The 26,158-nt window shown below is 45.4% G+C and overlaps 1 protein-coding gene across 1 annotated transcript in view; it reads left to right on the top strand.

The window, feature by feature from the left end:
• The first annotated feature begins 2,160 nt into the window (after positions 1 to 2,160).
• Positions 2,161 to 26,158, top strand: part of LOC8053346 (mucin-22) — a 65,383-nt gene continuing 41,385 nt past the window's right edge. The window contains exons 1-4 of the mRNA XM_029991984.4: positions 2,161 to 2,353; positions 19,886 to 21,427; positions 22,548 to 22,661; positions 25,299 to 25,427. Of these exons, the coding sequence (XP_029847844.2) occupies positions 2,278 to 2,353; positions 19,886 to 21,427; positions 22,548 to 22,661; positions 25,299 to 25,427 (1,861 nt within the window). The 5' untranslated portion in view covers positions 2,161 to 2,277. The remainder of the gene's footprint in view (positions 2,354 to 19,885; positions 21,428 to 22,547; positions 22,662 to 25,298; positions 25,428 to 26,158) is intronic.

The raw sequence follows: 26,158 nt of genomic DNA, 5'->3' as shown, positions 1-26,158 counted from the left end.
AATATTTCTATTTTTTTTTTTTTTTAAGCAACAACTAGGACACGCAGGCAAAATCGGTTTTCTGTTCTTTACTTCAGAGGTGTCAGAGGGCAACTTCCATAAATTTTTGACCAAAGTCCGGAAATCGTTGCACGTGCCCAGCCGAGCGACCTCTACGGATCCTGCCCGGACGGGTTCTGCTGCCGGCCGCTCTGCAGAGCAGGGTCACCCTCTCCCTCTTACCGGCGGCCGGGCTGCTGCGCCATGGCAGTGGGGTCGAGTTCCTTGGAACTCTGCCACGCGCCAGGCAATGGGAGTCTATCCATGAGTTCGCTCCTACAGACTACAGGCTTCGCTCCATAAAACAGGGAAATTTACGTGCCGTTTGGCGCGGCTTCAAAAGCTGATAACGCAGGTTCGCTCCATGGGAAACTTAATGGTTTCGCATTAGAAAAGTATTTGACGAGGCCAGTGTGTCGACAACGGTTGTGCGATCGCGGTTTGAACTCCTTGCTCATCTATAATATTGCGTTAGCATTAATATCCACATGGCAGGGAAAAGCTGACGACCCCCGTCTGCGGAAAAAATAGTAGAAAGGGAAGCACGCCGCTTAGACAGGAGAAAACTAGTGAAGGACGAAGGCGAGAGTGAGGCGCGGTCATGGGACGGAAGCCAATGCGCGCGCGGGAGACCGGGGAACAGCGAAAACAGCGTCAGGCAGCGAATGCCGCTGCTAAGCGTTCAAGGCGGGCGAACGAGAAAGAGGAGCGGAAGCAGCGTCTAGATCTGCTGTATGAAATGCGGCGCAAGAAGCGACGAACCGACGCGGGTCTGAATGCGACAGACGCTGGCTGGACGCGGGTTCGGCGAGCCCGCTTCGTTGGAAAATAATAATGAAGATGAATTGGAGGATTCTTAAGGAATGCCTTAGCATGACTTTTGCGAAACGTTACACACGTCCCGTTTTGAGAAGCGATGACACTTATCCCGTAACTTAGCCAAAAAGGGGCAGCAAAAAATAGAAGAAGCAAAAGAGAAAGCAAAAGGAGAAAGCTGAAACAGAAAATTTAACGAGTCAGTGGTAGCGTTTCCCAATGAGGGACGTGTGGTGCGGTTTCCAAGGTTCATTCCAACGCATCCTCTAACAATCCACTCATGAATCTCCCTCTAATTTTTAGCTTTTTCTTTCTCCTTTTTGCTTGTTTTGTTGTCAGATTGTACGCCAGTTCTTGTTTTGCTGATTGCTTGACTTTGCCTATCGATGAAGGAAGAATACTTCTCATAAATCCAGGTGTTTATATTATTTTTTTCGCGTTTCGTCATCTGTGTTGTTGACGTCGCGGCCACGTGCGGCGATCGTAGGCATGGCGAGCTCCGCACTCGAGCAGCGGCGGCCACCGCGGTTCTTGCCAAATACGCTTTAACCCGGTTCTATATATATATATATATACTGAATTTATCGGTTCTTGGATGTCCTATTTTGATAAGCTTCTGTTTGTCACGATATTCTGTGTTAACTGAGAAGGGCAAACATTTTACATGAAGCTTAAATGAACGCACTTTTGTATAACGAAATCTCGATATGTTGATATTTGTTGTCACCCTCTTTGAGTTCGATATATCCTAATCGACTGTAGGGTTGAAACCATATTGGGCTCCGAACCGCGAAATTCCACGCCCAAAGGCGTTTCCCAAGTGTAATTACTGTTGAAACGAGATTTCCGCGCCAACAAATACCCTTTCCCGAACTGCCAGGCCCGACGGCGACGAAACATTCACCTTACGGTGCTGACATAAAGTTTGATCATACAAATAGGCGTGTCGCGGTGTTTGGTCGCGTTTTTAATTAAAGCACTCGTCTTGCATGATGGTAAGTTAGGGTTTTCTTGGATGCTTAGGACGCGTATATTGAGCTGTCGCTACCAAGGAACGATCCCGAAATTGCTTTAGTGTGCTTTTAAGCGTTCATAAAACACACTATAGGATGTGTGTATCGCGACATGTTATGCGACACAAGAGTATGCAGTTTCAATCATCGAGCACGTTACGTGTGTTTTAATGCGAAAACGTTTTCGGCATTTCACCATCTTGCGAAAGAACTAGGAGGAATGTCTGCAGGGACCAAAGGTGCCCTCGCTTATCGCGAATGGATAGGCGTTGCTTAGAGGACTCGTGTTATTGTAGAGGTACTTATCCCATAGGGCACGAGATAAGCCTCCATGCCCATAGATAAGTAACTGCCGGCTCAATTGTCGTCAGAGCGACCTCCCGTGCAGACGCCTGCCAGTCGCCTCAGGATGCGGACCCTAACATTGTGCGTGTGCTTGCTCTTTGTAGTCCTTCCGAACACCACAGCATCAGATGGCTATGAGGGTGAGTAACCTGGCGTTGAAAATTATAGTTAGTGAAAGCGTTGAAAATACTGATGCTTGGAATGTTTGTAGTCGAATTCGCGATATAGCCGTAAAAAACGAACAGGGTTTGCAATTGTCGCCATATAAGTATTCCAAAAATTTTAGTGCTAAACACCAATAGAGAAGTGTTTGCTCCTTTTTAGCAACTCACGAAAAGGCAATTGAGCGATATAACTTTTACTATAGATTTTTAAGTCCGCTTTATGGACATATATTAATTTCTATCGTGCTTTGCCATGTAGGAATCAATGGAGCTGGCCAGTGCTTCCTGGTGAGCTCAATTGAAAAGAAAAAAAACAAAAACATTGCGAATCTATGAATTTTCTAGTTTTTAAAACATAGTTCTTAAACGCAGTGCAACCAACTGCACCATTTTTATCTTGAGACACTCCCACCAATATATGATAATCCAAGTTTGCTGCTGACCTCAGCTTATGCGCTGAGAGTCGCTTCAATATTTGAAACCTAAAGGCTCTGTTATACTCCGACGTAACGCGCGCGCTAGCAAACGCTGACTAAGGTCGGCTACGTCACGTCGGTCACGCCGCGCGCGTCAAGAATTCGCCCCCTCTATACTCCGGCGGCTCCCGCGGCGCGCGTCGGTGGGCCGCCAGCGCGGCGCATGCGCAGAATCTGTCTACGAGGGCGCGTTTCCTGCGGGAGTGCGGCATTTCCGGCTCTTTTGGTTTCGAACCTCCATGTTTCGAACAGCAGACGAGAATTCTCGCGCTTCTTGAGCGCCAAGTTTGAACGATGGCGAGGAGGTATCTTGGACGACGAAAACTCGCGCTTGCATTGTTGGTGCACGTCCAAGTCGGGCCCGCTTACGCGCACGCTTTCCTTCATCTCTACATATTTTCTTTGGGGCACATTGCATTTTATCTACAATTTATGTAAGCACACGCGGATAGCACAAAGTCGCTCCCCGCGCTCATCCAGCCCTGAACTACCACAACGCATTATCCCTATCCAAGAAACTCTGTTGCGTGTCCGCTCTCTCTTTTTATCTGGCCATGACCGTCACGTTAACCACGAAAGGTGAGTGGAGCGTTTTCATATAAAGCTTCCCCTTTAAAGCAAATTACAAAACATGATCGCGTCTGCTGCAGCAACAGAACACAGTGAGCACAGTAACACTGTAAGCACAGACGTGATGTGCGGAGCAACGAAATATCTTACCTGCGGAGAGACCGCACATCGCCCGAATGGCCTCCCAAGCATTGCCTTTCTTGTCCGTGTCACGATACTCAAGCTTTTTTGTGTCACAGACACACGGGTGAAAACGAATTCCCTCGACCAGCTTCTCGACGACCGAGTTCGAGTCTTCAAACATAACGCCACACGGAGTGGTGCCCCCGCCGTCTGCTATTGCTCGTATTCGCCGCGTTTGCCGCGCGAGGGCTGCCGGGAGCCAGCGCGTGATGCACCCTGGTCCGGCGTCGCTGGCGCGACCGCCGCGGAATGCGGCATGCTCCATTTTGGCGTCGAGACGATCACGCAGCGTCAAAAGCCGCCGGTCGCGCCGGTTATGCCACGAAGCCGGAGTATTAGCGACGTGAGTCATCGAAAGCGTCGCTGTGGTCGGCCCACCACAATTGGCTGAATGCTGACTATGACGTCAGCAAAATATATCTCCAAGACGGAATAAGAGGAGTATAAGAATTTCAATTTTGACGGTGTTGGCAGTGTTCCTTTGAGAGCGCTATGATTTCAGGCGTCCACAATTCCCATTACGAACACTATTAAACTTGTTGTTCACAAGGTAATGACGTCACGAAAAGTAACCGAATGAGGGCGCCACCGAAACATCTCGCCGCTAATAGAACGTCGGGTTTTCGCCGACGTGACGTCGCTGTGACACGCTCGCACGCGCGCACGCGTTACGCCGGGGAATAACAGAGCCTTTAGGCTTACTAGCAGGAGGGTTGCGAGATGGGCACATAATCATTTTGAGATAAAGCATATGGGGAGTAACTGTTCCGCTAAAAAAGAAAAGAAGAAAGAAAGACGGTGCGTTAACACTCAGTCCCTAGCGCTTCTTTTCTGAGATAGCCCTTGACGCAGAATTTTGCACGAACGTTTTTGGGAGCTCGGACAAAAAAGTGCACTTCTCGATTTAATAATGCCATCACCTGAGTTAACTGACTTTATCATATGCAGATGTGCTTAGAAACAACACGACTAAGCGCATATATAAACTTACTGCTAGACAGCCATACAAAGCCATTTACGCTCCCTAAGGCGTCACTGATCTATTTTTCAAGTGCTATAATATAGTTCAGAATATAAAAACAAAAAAGAATTCAACTTTCACACATCTGAGGCTGCTTATCAGGAGAAAAGTGTTCTCTATGGGTTTCATTCGAATCTCAGTCACGGTATGAGATACACTTTTTACGTGAGGACACGGCGGGGCTGAACCGAAAGGCTGCATTATTCCGCGGCCACCGTGGCTCGCGGCTGACAGTATCGCCGGCGGCCGAACGGCGAAACTGTGTGAGTGCGAAAAAAATTATCTCATTGCCATGACACCCCGGTACACCGTGGTCTTTCTGCACGAGCGACAACCTCGCTGGAGCTCTGCGCGTGTGGAGCATAAGGCGGCATGAGCCGTCTTTGCCGTGCCCACGGGTCGACGAGTCGTCTGCCGGCGCGCTTGAAACCATAGTGACAGAGAGAAAGAGAGAGAGTAAAAAGCGAACTTTATCTGCACTGCGCGAGGAACGCGCTGTCCTCACTCTGAAGAGCATTATCTTATACCTTGATCTCTGTTATAACATCAATATTTAGCTTTATGATTGCGCCTTTGCTTCGCGGCAGTAGTTTTTGGTAGGAAGATAGAACTCGGAGGGCGGAACAAATTTGTCAGTGACGGTTCTTACGGCACTGTCTCCGCTAAAAAGCCGATAGCTTGTAGATAAATAAGAAAGAAACGCTTAGCTAAACTATTTTTAATGTATCTATATTGTTCCGTTAATTTTGATTGATCCCTACATACCGTGAGTCAAACGACAGCTTAGCGCGGCTGAGCATCTCTGCTTCCTGTTTGATCGGAGTGCATCACCTGCCAGCAAGTGTTATGTAGCCCGACCAGAGAGATCAACTGCGGCACATTCATGCAAAATGCATCGCCACCGCGTAGCCGCTGCCTACAATCTGCACCCTTGGACGATTCGAGCTGGATGAGCATCGTACCGACATATATTCGTGTACCGTTACTCCTCAGTGTGAGTAAGTAAGCACTTCGGTATAAGCGTCGTAGTGAGCTGGCCAAATTAGGCTTGTAGAACGAAAACCAGTGTAGCCATACCTAAAATGTAAACCGAACTCACGCTGTCTAGGAACGAGCGTCTATTTTTTTACATTTTTAGGGTGCAGCTCTTAGGTGCCCGCTTCCGTGTTTCGCGGCGGCGTCGTCGGCGTCGGCGTCGGCTTCGGCGTCGGTTCAACCGCGCTAAATTTAGCGAGGAATATAACCTCACCTGAGCTCAAAACCAATACGATTCCCCGCTACAGTTAGCGGGGAATCAAGTTGGTGTTTGGCTAAAGTAACGTCATTTTTCCCACTAAATTTAACAGGGAAACTGAATTGGTGCTGAGGTTACGTGGCGTTAATTTTTGACGCATATTTAGCGGGGAAAAAGTGGGAGGAGGGAAGGGTATGGAGGAGGATGAATGGAGGGTACGGAGGATGAGGATAAGAAGGTACGCAGAAGGAGGAGTGGAGGGTACGGAGGAGTAGGAGTAAAAGAGCAGGAGGGGAGGAGGAGGAGGAGGAGGAGGAGGAGGGGAGGATGAGAGGGCACAGAGGAGGAGGAGAAACATTCCCTCCCCTCCGTAGCCTCTCCTTTTCCACCTCAAGAGCTGCGCTCTAATATCGAGTTACAGAGATTTGTAAACGTCTTTCATTTGTATTGTTTAGGACTTGATACGATAACAAAATTTCCGTCCTCTCAACAAAACATTTAGCACAGGAAAGTAGTGCGAAATTAGCCCAGGTATATGCTCACAAAACGATTAATCTATCCTCCCAGTGATTTAACAGTTTTTCTGATTCTCATTTTGATTGCACAGCGGTTTAGTTGGGCCGACATATTTTCAAGTATACGTTATAAAAACAATGTGTTAGTATTAAGTTTTGAATATCCTCAGTTCAAAACATCAAAGATTTCCAGACTGTGCGGGTGCTTAAAAAAGAAATTTAACATATTTTTAATAATCTCCCTAGAATTTAAAGAAATCTCAAATTACTGGGATCTTTTATCGAACGATAACGTTCATTCCTTTCCCGTGAACCAAATATACAAAGTAATGTCAACCGCATACCGAAATTTGACTTGCTTTATAACGTTTGTTCTCCTTCTGCATATTGCATGTGACGAATACCTCCATGCAAGCCAGTTCCTGATTCGTGGTACAAGTTTGAGTGGGCACAACAAAAACTCGAGGATTTCGCGGCGCGTCTGAATGACAGGAAAATACAACATACGCTTAAAAAGACGTACGAAGTTGGGTGGCACAAGGAAAGTGTAATGATGATGTCTGTATATTCCTCAATACTGCCAAACAGTCGCATAATTTTAGGAACTTCAAACAATTACTTTCTGAGACAATAAGGATATCGGGAATATATATAAAGCTTGAATAGATACACAAACACTGCGAGTAAAATCGTAAATAAATATTTTATGAGACAAACCTTTAAGTTAGTTTTAAATAAAAGAAATTTCTAGTATGCGGATTAAAATTTTGCCGCTTACTAAAAACGTTATAGTCATTTCCTGCTATCACTGCATTAAACTCAGGGAGAACACCGCAATCAAATTCGGTTTGTTTATAAACGCAGTAACAGCAGGTTTGGAGTTTATTCATATACTTTCTACAACAATGTCGCCATGTAAAAAACTCAAATGACATTTTTTTTTCATAAAATACAGCTCTGATGAAATATTAACCTGCTATTATACAGCGTGTTTCAGCGAAATAGTCTGAAAATGCCAAATAATAGGGTGTTATGGGAACGATTATCAAATCCCTCCGGCAACAATCTGCCAGCCACGGCAAATGTCAAGGTTTGCAAAAAAAAAAAGCTAATTGGCCAGATGTTTTTTTGTCTAAATTAATGAAAATAAACATTGTTCTTATGAGAAACTTGCTAAGCATATTCATAAACCCCTATATCAAATAAGTTTAGAAAGGTTTAAGGTAAAACAGGATTTGACGGCGTTAAAAGAAAAAAAAGAACGCTTAGTTTTGACACTTTTTTTTTTTTGGTTTTGATTCCCTATCGAAGAGCATCCTTGTGCCAGCGGTTTCGCTCCCCGGTCTGAGACGCTCCACGAATGGGCGCCATACTTCGCTCCGTCCTTGAAGAACGCATCTTGGCGCATCGGACACCCGGCAGCGGAACTGCTGGCGCAATGATGCGCTCCGATAGGAAACCAAAACCTAGAAACGTGTCCTAATTGAGCGTTTCCTCTTTTCTTCTAAGCGCCGTAAAGTGTTGAGTCTGCGGCCTGCCATTTATATTTCTAAAATGATTTGATTTAGTGTTTTTTTATGACGCTTAGCAAGTTGTAAACTGGAACCATGTGTTTATTTTTGCTAACTAAAAGTTAACTAGAAAACTATAGTTATTTTGCCTAATACTATTTTTCTGGCAAATTCTCGACGTCCACCATGGGCAGAAACTCCTTTCCGGAACTCCTTCTCTTTTTTTCAGACAGCATATTTTTGAAAGTCTTCTCTAAGATACTCTGTATACCTATATATCGTTAAAGGGTGTTTGATTATAATTCCAACAGATTTTTGTTAAACAGGTGGTGAGAGTTAGACGAGCGCCGTCTTTCCCATTTATTTATCTCGCTCGGAGGAAATTGGATTAGAGGATAATCGTTATTGTAAGTTGGCCAATTAACTAAAATCTGGTCATTAACATTTCATTTATTTCTTAGGGGTCATGTTGGAATTGTATGATTGACGGCAATTATTATAAGAAGCTAGAACATTTGAGCGAAATTCGGAAAGTGCGATAGTTCCTTTAGATATTAAATTATGAGTTGTCGCGTATTCTGGCCAGATTTAAATATTGCGAGTAAAAAGAACACCGCAACCCTTGCCCATAATGAAGCTTGTTAGTTTGACTAAATCGTTTTAATCATGTTGTCACTATCTCGGCAGGGGTCCTTAGTGGATGCGCCGACCACACTAGGGACGACGTGACTAAAACGACCATGTCACTCTTCTAAGTGTAATTGTGGGGAGGACTTGCGGGGCTCTTCTTGCGCGCAACTGATAATCGAGTTAAAAATACATGAAAATTAATTAACTAGTACATAAAAATAATCTATTGCTAAACATCTTAAGTTACTTCACCTCTGGTAGCAATTGCCGTTAATACCGTAATTGAAACATAACCCTAAAGTCAATCATTAAAGAGTGAACGAACATATTTTAGTTAATTCGTCACTTATCAAAATTATTAACTTATCACAAATGTCCGCCGAGCCTGTTAAATACAAGGTGAAGACGGCGCCTGTCTACCTCTCACTCTCTTTTCTTTTAAATCCGATCCAAGTACAATCTAAATACCAGGCACAGACAGGATGTTGTTTCTTAATTTACAGCTTTATTTAAAAAAAAAATCGTGCAATGTACACTAATGCAGCTTTTGCAGGTGAATTGTACGGACAGGGGGTAATGATATGGGAAACGAATCCTCGTGGTAAGTTAGATAATCAACTAAATACTCTTGATTACCTTTTAATTTCGTGAAAATATATATATATATATATATATATATATATGTGGTTTTAATTACAAACATAGTGAGCGTCATCAAAAACACTAATGCAAACAGCTTTGAGCCTGTTGCACCAGTGGCAAGTTTTGTGCACCCCTGTGCTTCCTATGCACTTCAAGTTGTTCTAACGTTGACTGATTTTATTGTTTCCGTTGACGTTCAGCAAGTTTCTAAATAAAACCATATTCCTATTTTCAATAACAAAAAAGGATAATTAGAACATTTTAGTGACTTATCCTACTTATCGTGAGGATTAGCCCCTATATTATGCCTTCCTGGCCATATAAGTCGACCACACAAAACGGATTAGTGCAGCTTTTAGGAATCGTTTTCAATTAATATGTTCAAAGAAAAGAATAGACACTATCTATATACATTATTTGAATCGACATGAGCAGACATTGATGAGATCACATTAATTCATTACTTGGGTAAGTCATAACCTTAACTTCAAGAATAAATTGAGCGAAATATTAAAATTCGCGACTATGATTTTTGTTTTTGCCAATACGAAACAAAAGCACTTGAAGCGGGATTGTTGCTGCTGACGAAGCAAGCCATCACTTGCTCTCTTTAAATCTTAATATAACGTAATGGCCTATAAGTCACTCTGATATAAACCAACTCTATCAAACAAGCTGGCCTGTGGTCCACTTGTGAGAAAAGCGTGGGTGTAAATGTCAAACATGTAAGTCGTGAGTTGCTCTCTAGTAGAGAATATTTTATGGTGTATGCTGCAGGAAAGCTTGCTAAAGCATCAAGTGTTTATTTGGTATGTAGATGATATTAAGCGCACCTTCATATGTTCCTTGTATTTATTAGCTAATGTTTGAAGGAATCTCTCAATAAATAAAGCAGATATTTAAATTTTCATTCTTTTTAATTTCCTAAATTTTTGCGAAACCATAAAACTGCCACACTTAAAGAATATCAGCCCTTTTTCTATTAGTACGTCCGTTTTGTTTCCGAAGATAGATTAAATGCGGCATTTAACTTATATGCCATTTATTTAGATAGCAACACTGAAAAAAAAGTTTCATCAAAGCTTCCTGAAAATACAGCTTTATAGCCTCGAAAGGATAAAGATAAATTACACCACATATTTATGTTAAGAAGTAGTAATACCTTCGTTCCTCCTATCATGTAAGATATTTTCCGGGCAGATATCTGTCTTACAATTATGAACTCAGGCTTCGATGATGTTTCTCGAGAAAATAACTTTTCTTGAACGGAATTCTTAAATGGCGGCGATAGTACTATCTCATACGTTATGGCTATTTCATACAGAGTACTTCTCTTAATTTGTAGCAGCGGAAAAACAATAAGTTGTGCATATTGCTGCTGAAAATGTATTTACATCAATTGGACTTAACATTATAAACAGGTGACAGTGAATATCCGCGAATTTTAACAGACCAACCTACAAAATCGACAAAAATCATAGAAAGTGCGCAAACGACGAGATTTAAATAAACTGGTGAAGATGCAAAAACGTCGTCATCGACGGCTAACGAGGCAGGTGCGCCAACTAGAGCATGAAAAAAATCTTGAGATGTGAAAGTTACAGCCTCGGTGTCGCAGCTGTCAAGGATGTATTCGTTTCTGAAGTAGGACGTTAAGAGGCCAAGCAAATGTTCACAAACCAGTTAATTAGTCTTGCTCGAACTTCCCTAAGCTTTTACTTCTTCCACCCCCGTATGTTTTTTTTCCCTCTCGATTCTCTACATCCTCCCGAGAAGAAAAGCGCGATAAATCTAAATGAGACATAGTTTTTGAACTGTTCTCAAAGTGATGCTTTAGTTGTTTATGGTTGCACTAATCTCCCGAGATACGAGTGCTTCAGCGCGTGAGTATGTCACGGACTTTGGCTGTTGTTGTCATACTCGGGTTGTTTCCAGGCCTGCATCTCTTTGCACAACTTTCGTTCCTCTCGCTCCCCATGTGATTGCGCGTTCGACACATTATACCCACAATGTTATCCTCCTCCTATTGTACCCTTTATTCTAAGATCTCAATGGCCCTTCGGTTGTTTACCCAGAACGTTGGGGCTGCCTTGCCTCCACTCTACGGGGGAGCGAAGCCATAATCGCTTAATAGATGAACTCACAAAGAAGTCGGCTCCGTAGTCGTCCTTGTAGTTAGCTCCCGATCCGGATGAAGCCACGGCAGCTGGAGAGTGTTCTAAATATTTATTTTCGATTCTAACTTTACGATTGAGATATGTAAAACATGAGGACCACTTGTTAGAATCTTTTCCATTGAATGAAGCAAGCTTCACTTCATTTGAGGTCGATGCATCATCCTACAGGAACCGCGTTGTTGCCTGAGCGTACCGGTTTCATGGCCGCGGAGAGAACTCTCTCTTTGGCAGGTCCTTTCGGTTGCCGTCGGCCGCTTTAAGTTACTGAGGGAGGTCAGCCGCATTGCCCTTGTCAAGAATGTTCTCAAAAGTATCCTACCTGTCCCCGTTCACCGAGATGCTGGCTCTGCTACTCTTGCTTGCCGCCTGCGGTTCTGAATTTTTCTTGGGTTCTACTTGCAGAGGCAGCTCTCAGCCACGTCTTCTTAAAAGTCGTCGAATGCCTCGGTTGCCTGTGTGGTGAAGGGCGTTCTTGTACGCCATGTTCGAAGATTAGTCATTGTTTTCGTCTCTCAAGATGTAAAAAAAAAGATTTGAACTCGCATTTCGGCGACTTCTTCGCAACATGTGCCACGGGACACATTGTCAATGCACTGTTCACAGTCGTTAATAAGTTTTCATATAACAAGGTTGCTCCCCATGGCATACGGGTTTGTCTCGTCCAAGAGATTTATTAAGCTCAGCCCGCCCACCGACAAGATCGATTGTAATGACAATATTTTTTTTGGATTGAGGGTCCTTGAAGCCTCCATTCCAACGTAATGTTTATGGCCATTAGAACGTTGATTTTCTTAGATCTAAGGACCTGTCCTGTGACAAGATTCTATATTAGATCTGATCCGATGAGCAGGTTTCTTCCAGATGAACTTTGTACGCTAGAAAATACCATTAAGTGGGCCAAACCTTCCTTTTGATGATGGAAAAAATAATGAAAGCCGTTTACAGCTCCCTGTAACGCCGAATTAGAGCGCGACTCCTGAGGAGGAGGAGGGAAGGGTACTGAGGGTCACGTGCTGTCGGAAGGGGCAGGGGTCAAGTGACTTGGGGGTGTCACGTGACCTTCGGTGGTCACGTCACCTGTGGGGAGGGGTCACTTGACCTTGGGTGTCACGTGACCTCGGGGGGGGGGTCACGTGACCTCAGGGGGCTACGTGACCTCAGGGGGTCTCGTGACCTTGGGGAGTTACGTGACCTCGGGGGTCACGTGACCTCGGGGAGTCACGTGACCCCCCTCCCCCAGGTCACCGAAGGTACTCGAGGTCCTCCTGAAGGAACCCGAGGTCCTCCCGAGGTCCTCCCGAAGGAACCCGAGGTCCTCCCGAGGTCCTCCCGAAGGAACGCGAGGTTCTCCCGAGGTCCTCCCGAAGGAACCCGAGGTCCTCCCGAGGTCCTCACGAAGGAACCCGGGGTCCTCTCGAGGTCCTCCCGAAGGAAGCCGAGATCCTCCGAGGTTCTGCCGAAGGAGCCCGAGGTTCTCCCGAGGATCTCCCGAAGGAACCCGAGGTTCTCCCGAAGGACTTTGGGTTCCTTCGGGAGGACCTCGGGTTCCTTCGGGAAAATCTACCCATAATGCACCGCGCGGTTACGCCGACGGCGACGGCGACGCCGACGCCGCTCAACAGGAAACGGGCGCCTAAGAGCAGCGCTCTCAAACGCGAAGAAATCTTATCTGCGATCGAATCAACTAAGTCCTCGCAAATTACCGGTGTGGTAATGTTATGTCTTAGAAGGAGGACGCCAGCGATGTAGTAACCACATCTCGGGTTCATAGTCCGCCGACAGTCAGACTGCGCGTATTGCTGGTGAAGCACTGCCAGCAAAAAAATTCATGAGGCGTTTCTATCAAGATAGAATGAGTATGAAGTGGGCGGCACCCTAGCATGAACACGTGGTGATGATCCAGCTATCAAATGGGGCTGAGCGCTTGCATAGACGCGGGGCGATGATCCAGCTTTTTAGTTTATCGCAATGCAAACACTACATTCCCCCTTCCCTAGACGAGGCTTGCATTACACAAATTTAATAGGTACAACGCGAAACGTTATGCTTTCATACAGAGATAATTGGAACTAGTTAACCCATCAAAACACTCGTCCCCAATGTTCGTAGGCCCAATCACTGCACAAGAGAGTACCGATCTGGAGGACGTCTTTTCCTTCTTGGGTACCGAGGTCGGATTGAGGCTTCGCTGCCTCTGGCACCTAGCGAAGGCCCTGTGTTGTGATGAGTATCCTCAGAGCTGAACGGTTCCGTCGATAGGTCGCCTCTTCTGGGAGACTCCCTCGCGTCTTCAATAGCTATGGCCGCTGCTTAATCATGGGGCTGCCCGGCGCATGGTTTATCAGTACCGGTCGGTGATCCAGATGGTTGCCAGGGATCCTCACCAAAAGCGCCGTAAACGTGGTTGGTAGACGTTGCTTGCGGGTCCGCCCTTGAACGTATGTGGTCCTGATGACTCGTCTAATCCATGACTCCACGTGGTGTAGTCACCTGTAACACATAAGGCACTGGTCCCGATCGTTATGTCACCGTTGCCTCACACCACCTTAGACCTTCTCTAAAGCTTTTCACAAACTCTTTTTCATCAATGGCGAATAACCTCTGAAGTTTTCTTTGACACTGCGTCTGTTGGAACTGCTTTTGTTCTACCACTGAACGAGCAGTAGGCTTCAGTAAATCGAGTTGAGTTCTAAGGGGTCGTCGCATCAAAAATGAAGCCGGAGAGTGCTAGGTTTTTGCCTGTGACGCATTCGGGTACGCTAGACGAAAGCTGGCCATTCTCTCTACAAGGGAGCGGCCTTTTACGTCCTTTCGAAGGGATTCTTTCACTGTTTCAATGAATCTCTCAGCCAAACCGCTATTTGATGGGTGATATGGAGCGGAGCGCATATGTTTGATTTTCCGTTCATTCTTAAAAATTATTGATATTATCCACAGCAAAATTGCGGCCCGTTATTTGACACAATCACCTCTGGCAGTCCAAAACGGCTGAAGAGGTCACGCAGCTTACGATGGCAGCTTCTGTCTAGGTCAAGGGCAGCAGAGATACCTCTGGCCCCTTTGAATGTGCGTCTGCCGCCTCAAAAAAAAAGAATTGCGCTGAAGAATTGGGCCAGCAAAGTCTAGGTGGAGCCGTGCCCATGACCTTGTAGGCCAAGCCCAGGTGTCAAGGAGAGCTTGGGTAGGAAGCGCCCGTTGCTGCTGGCAGGCCGCACACGTTTACACGGTGTTCTCTTTGTCGGCGTCACTTCCTGGCCACCAGACGTAGCTTCGGGCCACCTCTTTCATCCGCACCACGCCGTGATGTCTGTCGTGCAGCTCGTCCAAGATTGTCTTCTGTAAATTTGGGGAACCGCAATGCGCATTCCCCAAAATGAACATCCTTGGTTCACCGACAGCTCCAGTTTTTTTGTTTTTTTTTTTAAACAAAAGGCTTTATTCCTTCATCCGTAACGCGCTCAGGCCATTGTTCTGTAACCGAGTGAAGTACCTGTCGTAGGGTCGGGCCTCGTGAAGTTTCGCTCGCGATGTCCGAGCTTGTTATTGGAAATGTTTCCCACCGAAATGCGTGACAGGAGCTTACTTCGTCGTCGCTTCATTTTCGCAACTCTCGGGAAGAGGAAAATGCAACAAGCAGTCTGCTCCTACATTGCTGTCAGCTGAACGGTAAACCAGATTGTAATGGTACGCCGACAGCGTAATTGCCCACCTCTGCAAACGAGCTGCCGCAATGCTCGCTACACCGGTCTTGGACCAATAATCGTTGTAAAGGCTTGTGATCGCTTACCAAGCCGAACTGTCTGCCATAAATGTATTAATGGAACTTCTTTCTTCCAAAATTAAGGCTAGCGCTTCTCGCTCCGACTGACTGTAGTTCCGTTCACTTGGGGATAGCGTGCGCGATGAAAAGACGATTGGCCGTCTGGACCCATCTTTTTCCACTTTCGCGAAGGCGGCGCTCAACCCCTATGGTGGCGCATCATACACTACCTCGAGCTGGGCTTCCGGATAATAATGTGCCAAAACCGGCAATTTTACAAGCAACTCTTTTACTTTCTCAAACGCCAGATCGCACTGTTCACTCCAATCCCACAGTGGAACTCTTGCAGAACGCAGATTCAATTTACTCTTAATAACTCCGGCAAAAATTTTCCGTAGTATGATACCATGTCCGTAAACGTTCTCAGGTGCTTTTTATCTATTGAGATGGGCCACCTAGCACGGCCTTCACCTTCTCTGGTGTTGCTGATATTCCACGCTTACTGACCACGTAACCCAGAAACTTAATTTCGGTTTCAAAAATTCCTACTTTTCTGTCTTAATTCGCACTCCCCTTTCATGCAGCCGGGTTAGTAGCAAATCGAGGTTCTCAAGGTGTTGTCTTTCGTTCTTCCCCATGACCAGAATGTCATCTAGGTAGCATATTACAGTTTCAGTTCCTTTAACATGTTGTCCATCACCTCCTGAAAAATCGCGGGTGCCGACGCAACCCCGAATGCTGGGCGATTTACCGCAAAAAGTCCTTTGTGCATATTGACGGTGAGGTACTCGCTGTAAACCTTGTCCATCACCACTTGCGTATGCTCTACCCAGGTCGATCTTGGAGAACACTTTTCCTCCTGAGAGAGTGCCAATTTTTTTTTTAAGTTTTGGGTAAGGGATAGTTGCCGATGTTTAAGGAGGGGTTCAACGATGCCTTATAATGCCCGGGGATGCGTACGCTCCCATCTTTCTTTACCACCGGTACAATTGGTGAGGCAAAACAACTGCTCGAAATCGGCTCAATCACCCCCAGGCCAATTAGCTTTTCCTGTTGTTTCTCCACTGCGTCTTTTAGCGCGAACGGAATGCTTCTAGTTTTACACAACTTTGGGTGTAGTTTAGGCTTGATAGATAGGTGAGCTTGCTCACCTCGAATCTCGCCGAGTATATCGTTGAACAACTGGCGACGTCCGTCCAAGACTTGTCCCAAGGCCTGGTGGTCTTTTGCATCCACCTGTTTGAGGCTCGCGATGTCCCAGCCTCAAACACCTGTATCAGCTCTCCAGTTGAGGAGAACTGATACAGCCAGTTTCTTCCTGTAAGAGCCGAACCCTCCTGGTAGAGTGCGTGCATAGGCAGCTGGTAAGACTGGTGCTAATGTACCACGGTTACTGTCGCCGATTCGGGCGCACGCGCTCCCCTGTGTACGTACGAAGTAACACCGAAACCGGCCGTAACATCATCTGCGGAAAGCACGACCGAAACATCCGGGGCGGCATCAAAGATACAGCTTCTGCAGTGTCCAGTTCCATTTTAAGCGGCACTCCCTGAACACACATCGCAAAGTAAATCAGTCCAAAACACGGTTTCTCTAGCGTTGCCTGAAGCAGTGGCTCGACGTCCTCCGCGGTTTCGAACACGACAAAGTTTTTCCTCCGGGAGTCTTTTCGCTATGTGTCGTGTAGGGACGCTCTCAGAGGGTGGGAACTAGGCGTCGATTGCGAGGGGCACACTTTCTGAGTATGCCCCACTCAGTGGCATCTGAAACACGTCGTTGTTGGGAATCGGCAAGCCCGGTTGTGATGACGCAAGTCGCATCGCGTGCACAGCAAACCGTCTGGCGCACGTCCTCCCTCTGCAGAAAACTTGGGAAATCCTCCTGTGCTGCCCTGCTAGGCCGGCACTCTGTCACGTTCTTGGATGCCGCCCCTACTGATAATGCGATTTCTACCGGCTTTTGAACATCAAAGACGCATCCTCAACAAAAAGCCTCTACTGGATTTCAGTCCGGGCCAACCCCCATAAGAATTTGTCTCTCAGCGTTTCTGCTAGGTTCGCACAGAAGTTGCATGATTGCGTCGATTGCTTGAGGCGCGGCAAGAACTCCGGGATGCCCTGGGTCTCTTGTTGTGTTTTCCGGTGAAACTTTGCGCTTTCCGTGATAACTGATAGCCTGGACGAAAGATGCTTCCATAGTGCTTTCTGCAGCTCTACTAAAGGATGACTGGCTGGCGTGCTCGATGCGGTCTAACTCTTCAACAAATTGTACGTCTTCGGGCCCCCGATACTCAAAAAGGTGACTACTTTGTTCGTGTCTGAAATCTTATTCACTCGCAAGAATACGTCAATCCTTTCTTCGTATGTCTCCCAATCTGACGGAGATTCATCAGAAGGTTCCACCTGCCCAATCGTGGATGCTTCCGAGTAGATACTTCGTGGTGCATCCTGCATGCTTCCGAGTATATACTTCGTGGTCCTTCTTGCACCCTTGTTTGAGTCTCCGTCTTAACGGTCCCCGTGGAACTTCTCAACAGTCTGTGTCACCATCCTCGTCGGCAAGATCTTGTTGTGTCCAAGAAGGGGGACGACAGCCGAGTAGTAATAGCACTTTGGGTTTATTGTCAGCCGGCCTTCAAACCGCGCGTATCGCTGGTCAAGCACTGCAAGTATAAACAGCCATGAAGCGATTGTATCAAGATGAAAAGAGGATAAAGGAAGCGCCGCCCTAGCATAGACACGTGGTCATAATTCAGCTATCAAAGTGGGCAATGAACTATCATGGACACGGGGTGATGATCCAGCTGTCTGTTTATCGGAATACAAACACTACAGGTAATTTCCTCGATTGCGCACTAGTGTTTTCATACTGGCTCTTAAGCCGAACCTTAACGACATTGCTATAGTGTAATACCTTGATTGGGGTGCTAGCAAACATATATAATCTTAGATTTATCTTTATTAATATTCTGAAATTTAGGCGCAGTGCAACATCTTCTGTGATGAATGATCGCTGACTGCCTACATCAAAGGTGCCTCCTCTATAGCCACTGCCCTCTTCACTGATTTTCCACGCACCGAATATGAGGTGGTGAATGGGATTGCACTCGCATTGCCCGCCCGAAGACTTCTGCTTCGGGTCAGAAGAATAAAGTCAGACGACAGATTCCATGTTTGTTTCTTCTTCCTTTGTCTGGGCGAATACGCATCGTGCGTTGTTAATACATGTCGTCCGTTGAAATTTTCGCATCACGACCGCCTTTAGGTGATCACTTGCGCGATGTCTTTTGGTGCTACAGCCAAAACATAACATGTCTCTTCCTGACATTTTCCTTTCGATGGGCATTGTTTTTTGAGCATCGCAAAAGTGCGTATCATGCTTCCTTGAGAGACAGAAGAAACATTCAGCTGATAGTGAAAGTGACGAGCTGTGGAGAGCGGAAGCAGTTCGAAGAGATTCTGGTTTTCTTTCTTTCGTACCAGGTGTACTGTGGTTGCTATTTTCACTTGCTTTCTACTTCAATGCAAAGGAATTGTAGCTTTTCGTCGAGTGCCGATGTAGACGCAGGTGCAGGTGATGTGGCTGCGTCACACTGATCTGTTGCTGCATTTATTGAAAGCTTGTATCTAACTCATGTATAATATTGCACCACGATGTCGTATGGTATCGATGTGACGAAGATATCGCAAAGTATGTCTAAGAAGTTTGATGTCGGCACGTTTAGTGCATTAAGATATCTGCTGCTCAGCTGCGCATCGTCGTGCAGGTTACTCAAACCTCGTGTATCTGTAGACGATAGATTTTGTGGAAGATTTTGAAGGGCCGCCAATGCACTTGCTCTATACTCCGTAGATCACTGAAGCGTTGCTTCAGTAAGCAATGTCACCGGCATAGCACCCTTCCGTTATTGGTAGGCCGGCATTTGCAGCTGCGGCGTCAACAGTGATGTAGCGTCACTAATAATGGAACTCATTTGTTGTTAACAACGTTCGGTTGGAGTGGATCGTTCTTTCGAACGATCCACTCCAAGAACCCAGAGTGTCCGCCAATTGTTGTCTTCCACCTGAATGTAAATATTTCCAGCCTTGGTAGCCTAGATCCACTCATCCTGGATGTAGTCGTTCGGACCACCCGAACAGTGAGCGTCTGCTAATTTCCAGTCCCTCAATTTCAAAGCAGAGTTCGGCAAGAAACAAGTTGGTCTGGCTTTGAAATTCGTAGCTGCTGTGCACTTGACCTCAAAGTCGTCAATCGGAAGTACCGGCTCAAACTGTCCAGCTATGCGTTGCCCGTAGTAAGGCGTTATTTTATTCAGATGTGAGTCTGGTAAGGTCTAAATGAGGGTTGTTGAAGAGTGCAGTACCGCCGTTTATTATGCTGGTGCTATGGCCTCGTAGAATGGTACGCTTCGGTTTTAATATATTCATTGCGGTGGGGCCGATAGGTTATTGCAGTGTTGCATGAATTCTTCTTGAAAAGTCTTCGCTTTTCGTTCCCTATGGTTTGTCCCCGTCATTAAAGTTTCCAAATAGTGCAATTGAGGTTAGCAAAGAAAGTGCCAAGTACCCGGAAAATTCGCAGTATCGTCTTGATTGGGAGATGATGCCGTGGAGCAGCCTCCCATGTTTCGGCACCAAAATGTCGAGGATTTTTTCCGTTTCATAAGTAGGACGTTAAAAGGCCACGCAATGATTCAGATTCCGTTGATTTAGTTTTACTTAAACCGCCCTAATCCTTCTACTTCGTATTCATCAGTCGCTTCTTCCTTTTCCTTCTTGATTCTCTACAGCTGCTGCAGTCAAGTCCAGTACAGAGTCTACAGATGGCGGTGTAGTTACGCAAACTACAACACCGGCAGTGGTTGGAAATGGCGCAACATCTATACCGTCTACAAAGGACGAGGCGGGTACGCCAACTATAAAAACAAGAGATTCCAGTGAAGATAAGCAAACTGCAGCACCAATAGAAACCGAATATGAAACAGAGACTAGAACGTCGGCAAAAGTCAAGGAAAGTGAACCAACTACAACAACCAAAGATGCTCGTGACAATAAACAAGCTACAGAATCACCAAAGGCCGATGGTGATATGAAAGCTACAGCATGGAGAAAAGGCGAAGCAGGTACGTCAACTACAACAATTGGAGATGTCGGTGAAGAAACGCCAACTACAGTATCAACAGGTGCTGGAGATGATCTAAAAACTACATCATCGACATGGGTCAATCCTCGTGCGCCAACTGCAGAAAGCAGAAATGGCGATGAAAATACACAAACTACAGCATCAACAGAGCCCGGGGTTACTGTAGAAACCACAGCATCGATAAAGCGCGGGGAAAGCTCGCCAACTACAACAACCGGAGATGTCGTTGAAGACACGCAAACTACAGCATCCACAAATGCTAGAGATAGTACAAAAACTACAACATCGGAAAAAGACAAGGCAGCTGAACCAAGTACAACAATCAGAGATGTCGGCGACGATAAACAAAGTACAAAATCAACAAAGGCCGGAGATGTTATGAACACGACAGCGTCGATAAAAGGCGAAGGAGGCGCGTCAACTACAACAACCAGTGACGCCGGCGAAAATAAACAAACTACAGAATCCACAGAGGCCGGAGATGTTACGGAAACTACAGCATCGACAAAAGACGAGGGAGGTAAACTAAAAACAACCACAAGAAAAGTCGGTGAAGGTACGCAAACTGCATCATCAACAGAGGCCGGAGATGGTGTAAAAACTACATCGACAACGGTCAAGCCGGGTGCGTCAACCACAAAAAGCAGAGATGTTGGTGAATATACGCAAACTGTAGCATCAACAAAAATTAGAGAAGGTGTAAAAACTACAGCATTGACAAAGGGCGAGGCAAGTGAACCCACAACAAGCACCAGAGAAGAAGGTGAAGATACGCAAACTACATCACCAACATATGCCGGAGATGGTATAACAACTACAGAATCGGCAGAAAGCGAGGAAGGTACGCCAACTACAACAACCAGAGATACCGGTGAAGATACGCAAACAACAGCATCAACAGACGCCAGAGATGGTATGAAAACTACAGCATCAACAAAGCTTGAGCCGGGCGCGCCAACTACAACACACAGAGGTGGCGGTGAATATACGCAAACTACAGCATCAACAGAGGTCGGAGGTGTAAAATCTACAGAATCTACAAAGGAGGGAGCAGATGCGCTAAATACAGCATCCGCCGGGACAAAGCAACATGCAGCATCTACTGTACCAACCACAGGCAGTATTTCAGAAGGCTCTTCGAAGGACAGAGCACCATCAACGCCGTCAACACGTTCAGACCCCGAAAAGTGTGAGTAATAGATATCTAAATTTAAATGTGGTATTGTTCATCTTTATCAACATGTGTCTTGCCCTGAATATTTAAGCCTGTGCATAATTTGTGGGTTTCCGTACACTGTTTTATCTGTAATTCGCTGTATATAAAATGCAACCTGCGCACTGTTTGCGGCTCGGTATGTTTCATCCTAGGAGCGTCAAATATATTTTGCGGTAGTGAGGGTTGTCAGTTGGAGCTGGAGGTTTTTGGCCACATGCAGTGACTGCCTCAACTATACTAATTGTATTCCTCCTTCTCTTAAGCAACAGCAGTAGAGTAGATACCATCGTTCAAATTAGTTACGTGCAATCCATAGCACTGCACTTACCAGCTGATGATTTATCATCAAATTAAGTATTCCATCATCCAGTGCTTAGGTAGTGTTCAATCCTGACGCTTTATACACCTAGGTGGCCAGAAATATTTTCATTTAATTTTTTTTAAAGTTGAAAAAACACGATAATAGATGGTGCCTTAATGTACAAGGTATTTGAATTTCAGGTTTAGACACCTTAAAGTAATACCCTATTCGGGGTAAGCGAAATCCCTTGCAACTAGGTTTGCTTCCATGTGGACAGTTAGGGGAGGACAAGAGTAGTTCGCACTTCTTTCAGGGAGTAAAATTTATTGTTTAATTTTTATTTGCAGTAATTCTGGCATGCATTTAAATCAATTTCGAGGTGGCATTATATTCCTTAAAATCCGTCCCCGTCGTGTTTGCCTTCGTAATTCGCACAGCTTATTTACTATCCAGTGAGTTGCACTGAACATTTAGTATGTAGAATCTATTGGGTAAATAAACCGGTATCCACGTTGTTATCCTTCTGGTACTGGTTACTGGGGCTTAGGCGGGAGTAGAGTAGGCTTCACGGCTATTTATACTTCTAAAAACTTTTCTCCAAAATGTAGACGACCCATATTCGTGGCGCTACAGTTCACACCCCTACAGATAGACGACACCCTCCACTCCCCACCTCCCATTTCGCAACCCCAAAACCAAACGTTCTTGCTACACTATTAACCTCATAGGTTAGTTGACAATGTGTCAGTCGTCCCGTCTGTAAATGTGCCGTGAATTATGTATATCTAACAGCGACGACAGTGAGCAAGACGGATTCTGCTAGTTCTGCAACTACGCCAGAAACCACGTCAGCCGGCACTTCTGAGGCGCCGACATCAACCGAATCAACGCCTATTCCTGACAGGAGTGAGTGTGAAACATTCAGCTGGGAATTCAGAACGCTCAGAAGTTAGGAAGTGATTGGGGTTTCGAACTTTGAAGTTGCAATAATTACATCAGTTAATTTTAAATATATTTCTACTCTATAGGCATGGCGTCCGAAATGCCGCTTCACGGGTTCTATTATCTCGCATGAAGGTCTTTGAAGAGCCGCACTATATGTGTGACCGAAAACTTTGTTAACGAAAGCGAACCATTGTAATGTTGTAATGTTGACATAATGTTTCATTTTATTACCTTGAGCGGGCGAACGGAATGAACCTAAGTAGTGCAAATTGCAAGAGGCAGGAAAAAAAGACAGTCCGTTGTTATATATCCTTTCGCTTCAAATGTGCATACATAATATATATATATATATATATATATATTGTAAACGAAGAGGGGAGAAAGTGAATATTAAATTTAATTTATCAAATTTAGAGGAAGGGAAAAGGAAAGAGGGCTGGCGAAAAATAGAGCCAGGAACGGGGATTGAACCCGCAAACTTCGTTGGAGGTTCGATCCCCGCTCCGGGCCCGATTTTGTGCCACCTATCATTGCCTTGTCCGTCCCCTAACTTTGATATATTTAATTGAATGATCGTTTTCTTCCCTCAATGCATATGCTTCCCGGTAATGGAGACCTGACCACTTCTAGGCGATGATGTTATAAAATGTCCTATTGCTTTGTGATGAATAGCTGAACTCAAACAATGTATTTGATCACCGCGCATTTTGTACATTGGAGACGCCAGTGCGTGGATATGATTAAAGGAGCCATAGAACGATTTTTCTACTTTCGCTGAAAATTACTTACAATCACTCAATATTTAATCACTTTCTTATGTTAATAACTGAGAAAAAACTTGCCTTAGTCTCTTTCTAAGCAATGGCATTAAAAAAACAATTCTAGAATTATGAGCACAGTTCATCCCGTCACCTCGTAGCCAGAATAACCGGGGACGTTGCCACGTGCCTACCCTATGCCGCCAACATTGAGAATACCCACGCGCTGGGGTCGGCGAAGTGAAAAACGTGTGCTGAGCTCCGGGCATTGTTTCGCTATTTTCATCACCGCAGCGCTTGTAGAAGGGCGACTACCCGAGTGGCCGGTGAGGCATTGATTGTTACCAGCCGAAGCCGAGTGCTCATGCCGTTCTTGTGTCCATATCATGAGCCGTGCTTGACTGTCGGCAGGCGGGTGGTTTCGATGCCACAATTACATCATCAATTCTAGCGAAGGAAACTCTGAAGGAAGCAGTCTCCTTTTACCCTCGCAAATTCACCGCGACAAAAAAGCTTTTGACTCAGTGCTGGTTTGTGCGAGTATACTTGGGTTAGGCTAAGACCAGTACGCCTCTGCAAAGTCATGAACATTCCAACCTGATATCGTTTCACGGCCCCTATAATCTTGTTGGCATAACATAGGCACCAAGCCAAGCGGCCGCTTGCTCTGGCTCCAAGTTGAGGGGATGAACGATGCTCCTATTTCTCGAATCTATATGCTGATTGTCTTTGTTTAGAAAGAAAAAATAAGTCAAGTTTATTTAGGTATTAAAGTTACAGAGCGATTCTGAGCAGTATTTAGCAAAAGTAGAAAAATCGTTTCATTGGCCTTTAAAGATGAACGGAGCATAGTCGGTTCCTTTCTCTTGTAAAGTATTTTGAATAACACCTGCTTGTTACCAGCTAGCGTCTCGCCTTTATCATAGCGCAGGGCCAGCTGCGAGACGCTCTTACACGCCGGGAAACCTGCGTGTAACGGCAGTTTGTGTAGTATGACGTTCGAACGAAGCAACCAAAAACCTAGGCATGCGCGTGATTTGAAGAGGTGACAGAACTTAAGCAAGTTGAGGACGCATGGAGTGAACCGGGACGATGGAGTGCACAGTCAAGTCATAAAGAGAGCGAGTCGTTGAGGGAGGGGGGGGGGGAGCTCTGTTTAGAGTAATGCTATCACGTTTGAAGACGTGTTCTTAACGAAAAAAATTTCTGAAGTGTGATCTGAGAAGGGAGATGATATATTAACGTCTTTAAACATTCGAAAACATTCACGATGATCTAGAACCACTCCTCGAAGTGAAGACCCACATAAACAACGAGACATTCAGCAGCGTTGAGCTTTGTGACAACATGACGCAGCACTCTATCAACGTACGGGTACGTTTCAAACCAACCCCAATCCGCTAGCATATAAGGTAAAAAAATTACGAGAACAAATATCTCGGGAGTAATAATTCTCCCTCCGTCAACCTCAAGCATGGTGCAATAATATGAAGTAGGACTAGCAAGGAACGTAGTCCACGGGGTTGATCTTATCAATGGCTTACTAATTAAGCATGTTTTTACAACATTAAATACAGGTTTACTATACGTGATGAAAGTGTTCGCTCAAGGTATATTTTCCGATTATTTCAAATGAGCAAGAGTGCGCGCAATACCGAAATGATTTAGGGTAGCAAAATAATTTGAAAGCATCTAGTCATATATATGGTCCTGCGCTTTTCTAACAAAAAAGTTTGACGGTGAGTATTAAACGGTTCTTAGTGACTCTCCTTACGGAGCATGGTGCGGTCACCCGTGCCTCATATTACGTTGCATATAATAATTCCGTTTTTTTTTTCAGCAACATGCAGCGAAAGCAAGACGAACGAGTGCCGCAGAACACCATTTGGAAAGTGTGAAGTAGTCAACGGCGAGGACCAATGCTCTTGCGAACCGCCAATGAAGCTGCTGGGCAAGAAATGCAAATTGGGTAAGTGCTTAACATTAATAATCCGATAGCTTTTTAATTGTCGTATATGCGCGCCGGATCGTTGCGATTGCCACAAAATCGGATGGGTCGTAAAACGTCTATAAAATTATGACTTTAATTATTTGTTCACTTAGCAGCGACACATTTATATATTAATACGTGTTTTCCCCACATTATCGATATGTCAACTTCCCGAAATTCCGGTCTCACAACGCATTTGTAAACTTGACAGTAGCTGGATCCCGCATGCGCGGAACGAATCTATGGCACGCATCCTCGTTTTCTAACTTTTCAATTCGACTTAAAGACCGGCATCAAGTTCCTAGCGCGTTTCATGAAACTATGCAAGCCGTTCTTTCAGCGTGTCGGGGCCGGTTGCACCAACGGCGCTTGGCTGAAAGTTGAGCTTAGCCGGGAAACTAAGCTTAGCTTCGGTTTCGATGTGTTACACCAATAACGCTTATCGCTAAACATAGCACTTAACCCCGCCTATCGTGCGCGCTCAATATTGGGCGCTTCGCGTTTAGTTGTTTCTTAATTCCGTGTTTAAGCAATGGTGACTGTTTTGTGGCGGTCGACGCGGTGGGAAAAAGTGGACGTAATAAGTGTTTTAGGCTATAACAGCGTGATTGTATGAACGTAATGACCTTCGATAGTGACAAGAAGACAAAATATTGTCGTGTGGAGTGTTAATCAACCCCTGTTTTCAAGTTGACTACCCACTCTGAGTG

The sequence above is a fragment of the Ixodes scapularis genome, unplaced genomic scaffold (assembly GCF_016920785.2).
Source record: "Ixodes scapularis isolate PalLabHiFi unplaced genomic scaffold, ASM1692078v2 PGA_scaffold0__279_contigs__length_252992795, whole genome shotgun sequence".
Taxonomy (NCBI): domain Eukaryota; kingdom Metazoa; phylum Arthropoda; class Arachnida; order Ixodida; family Ixodidae; genus Ixodes; species Ixodes scapularis.
Note: the sequence above shows the minus strand (reverse complement) of the source record. Positions and strands in the feature narration are given on the sequence as shown.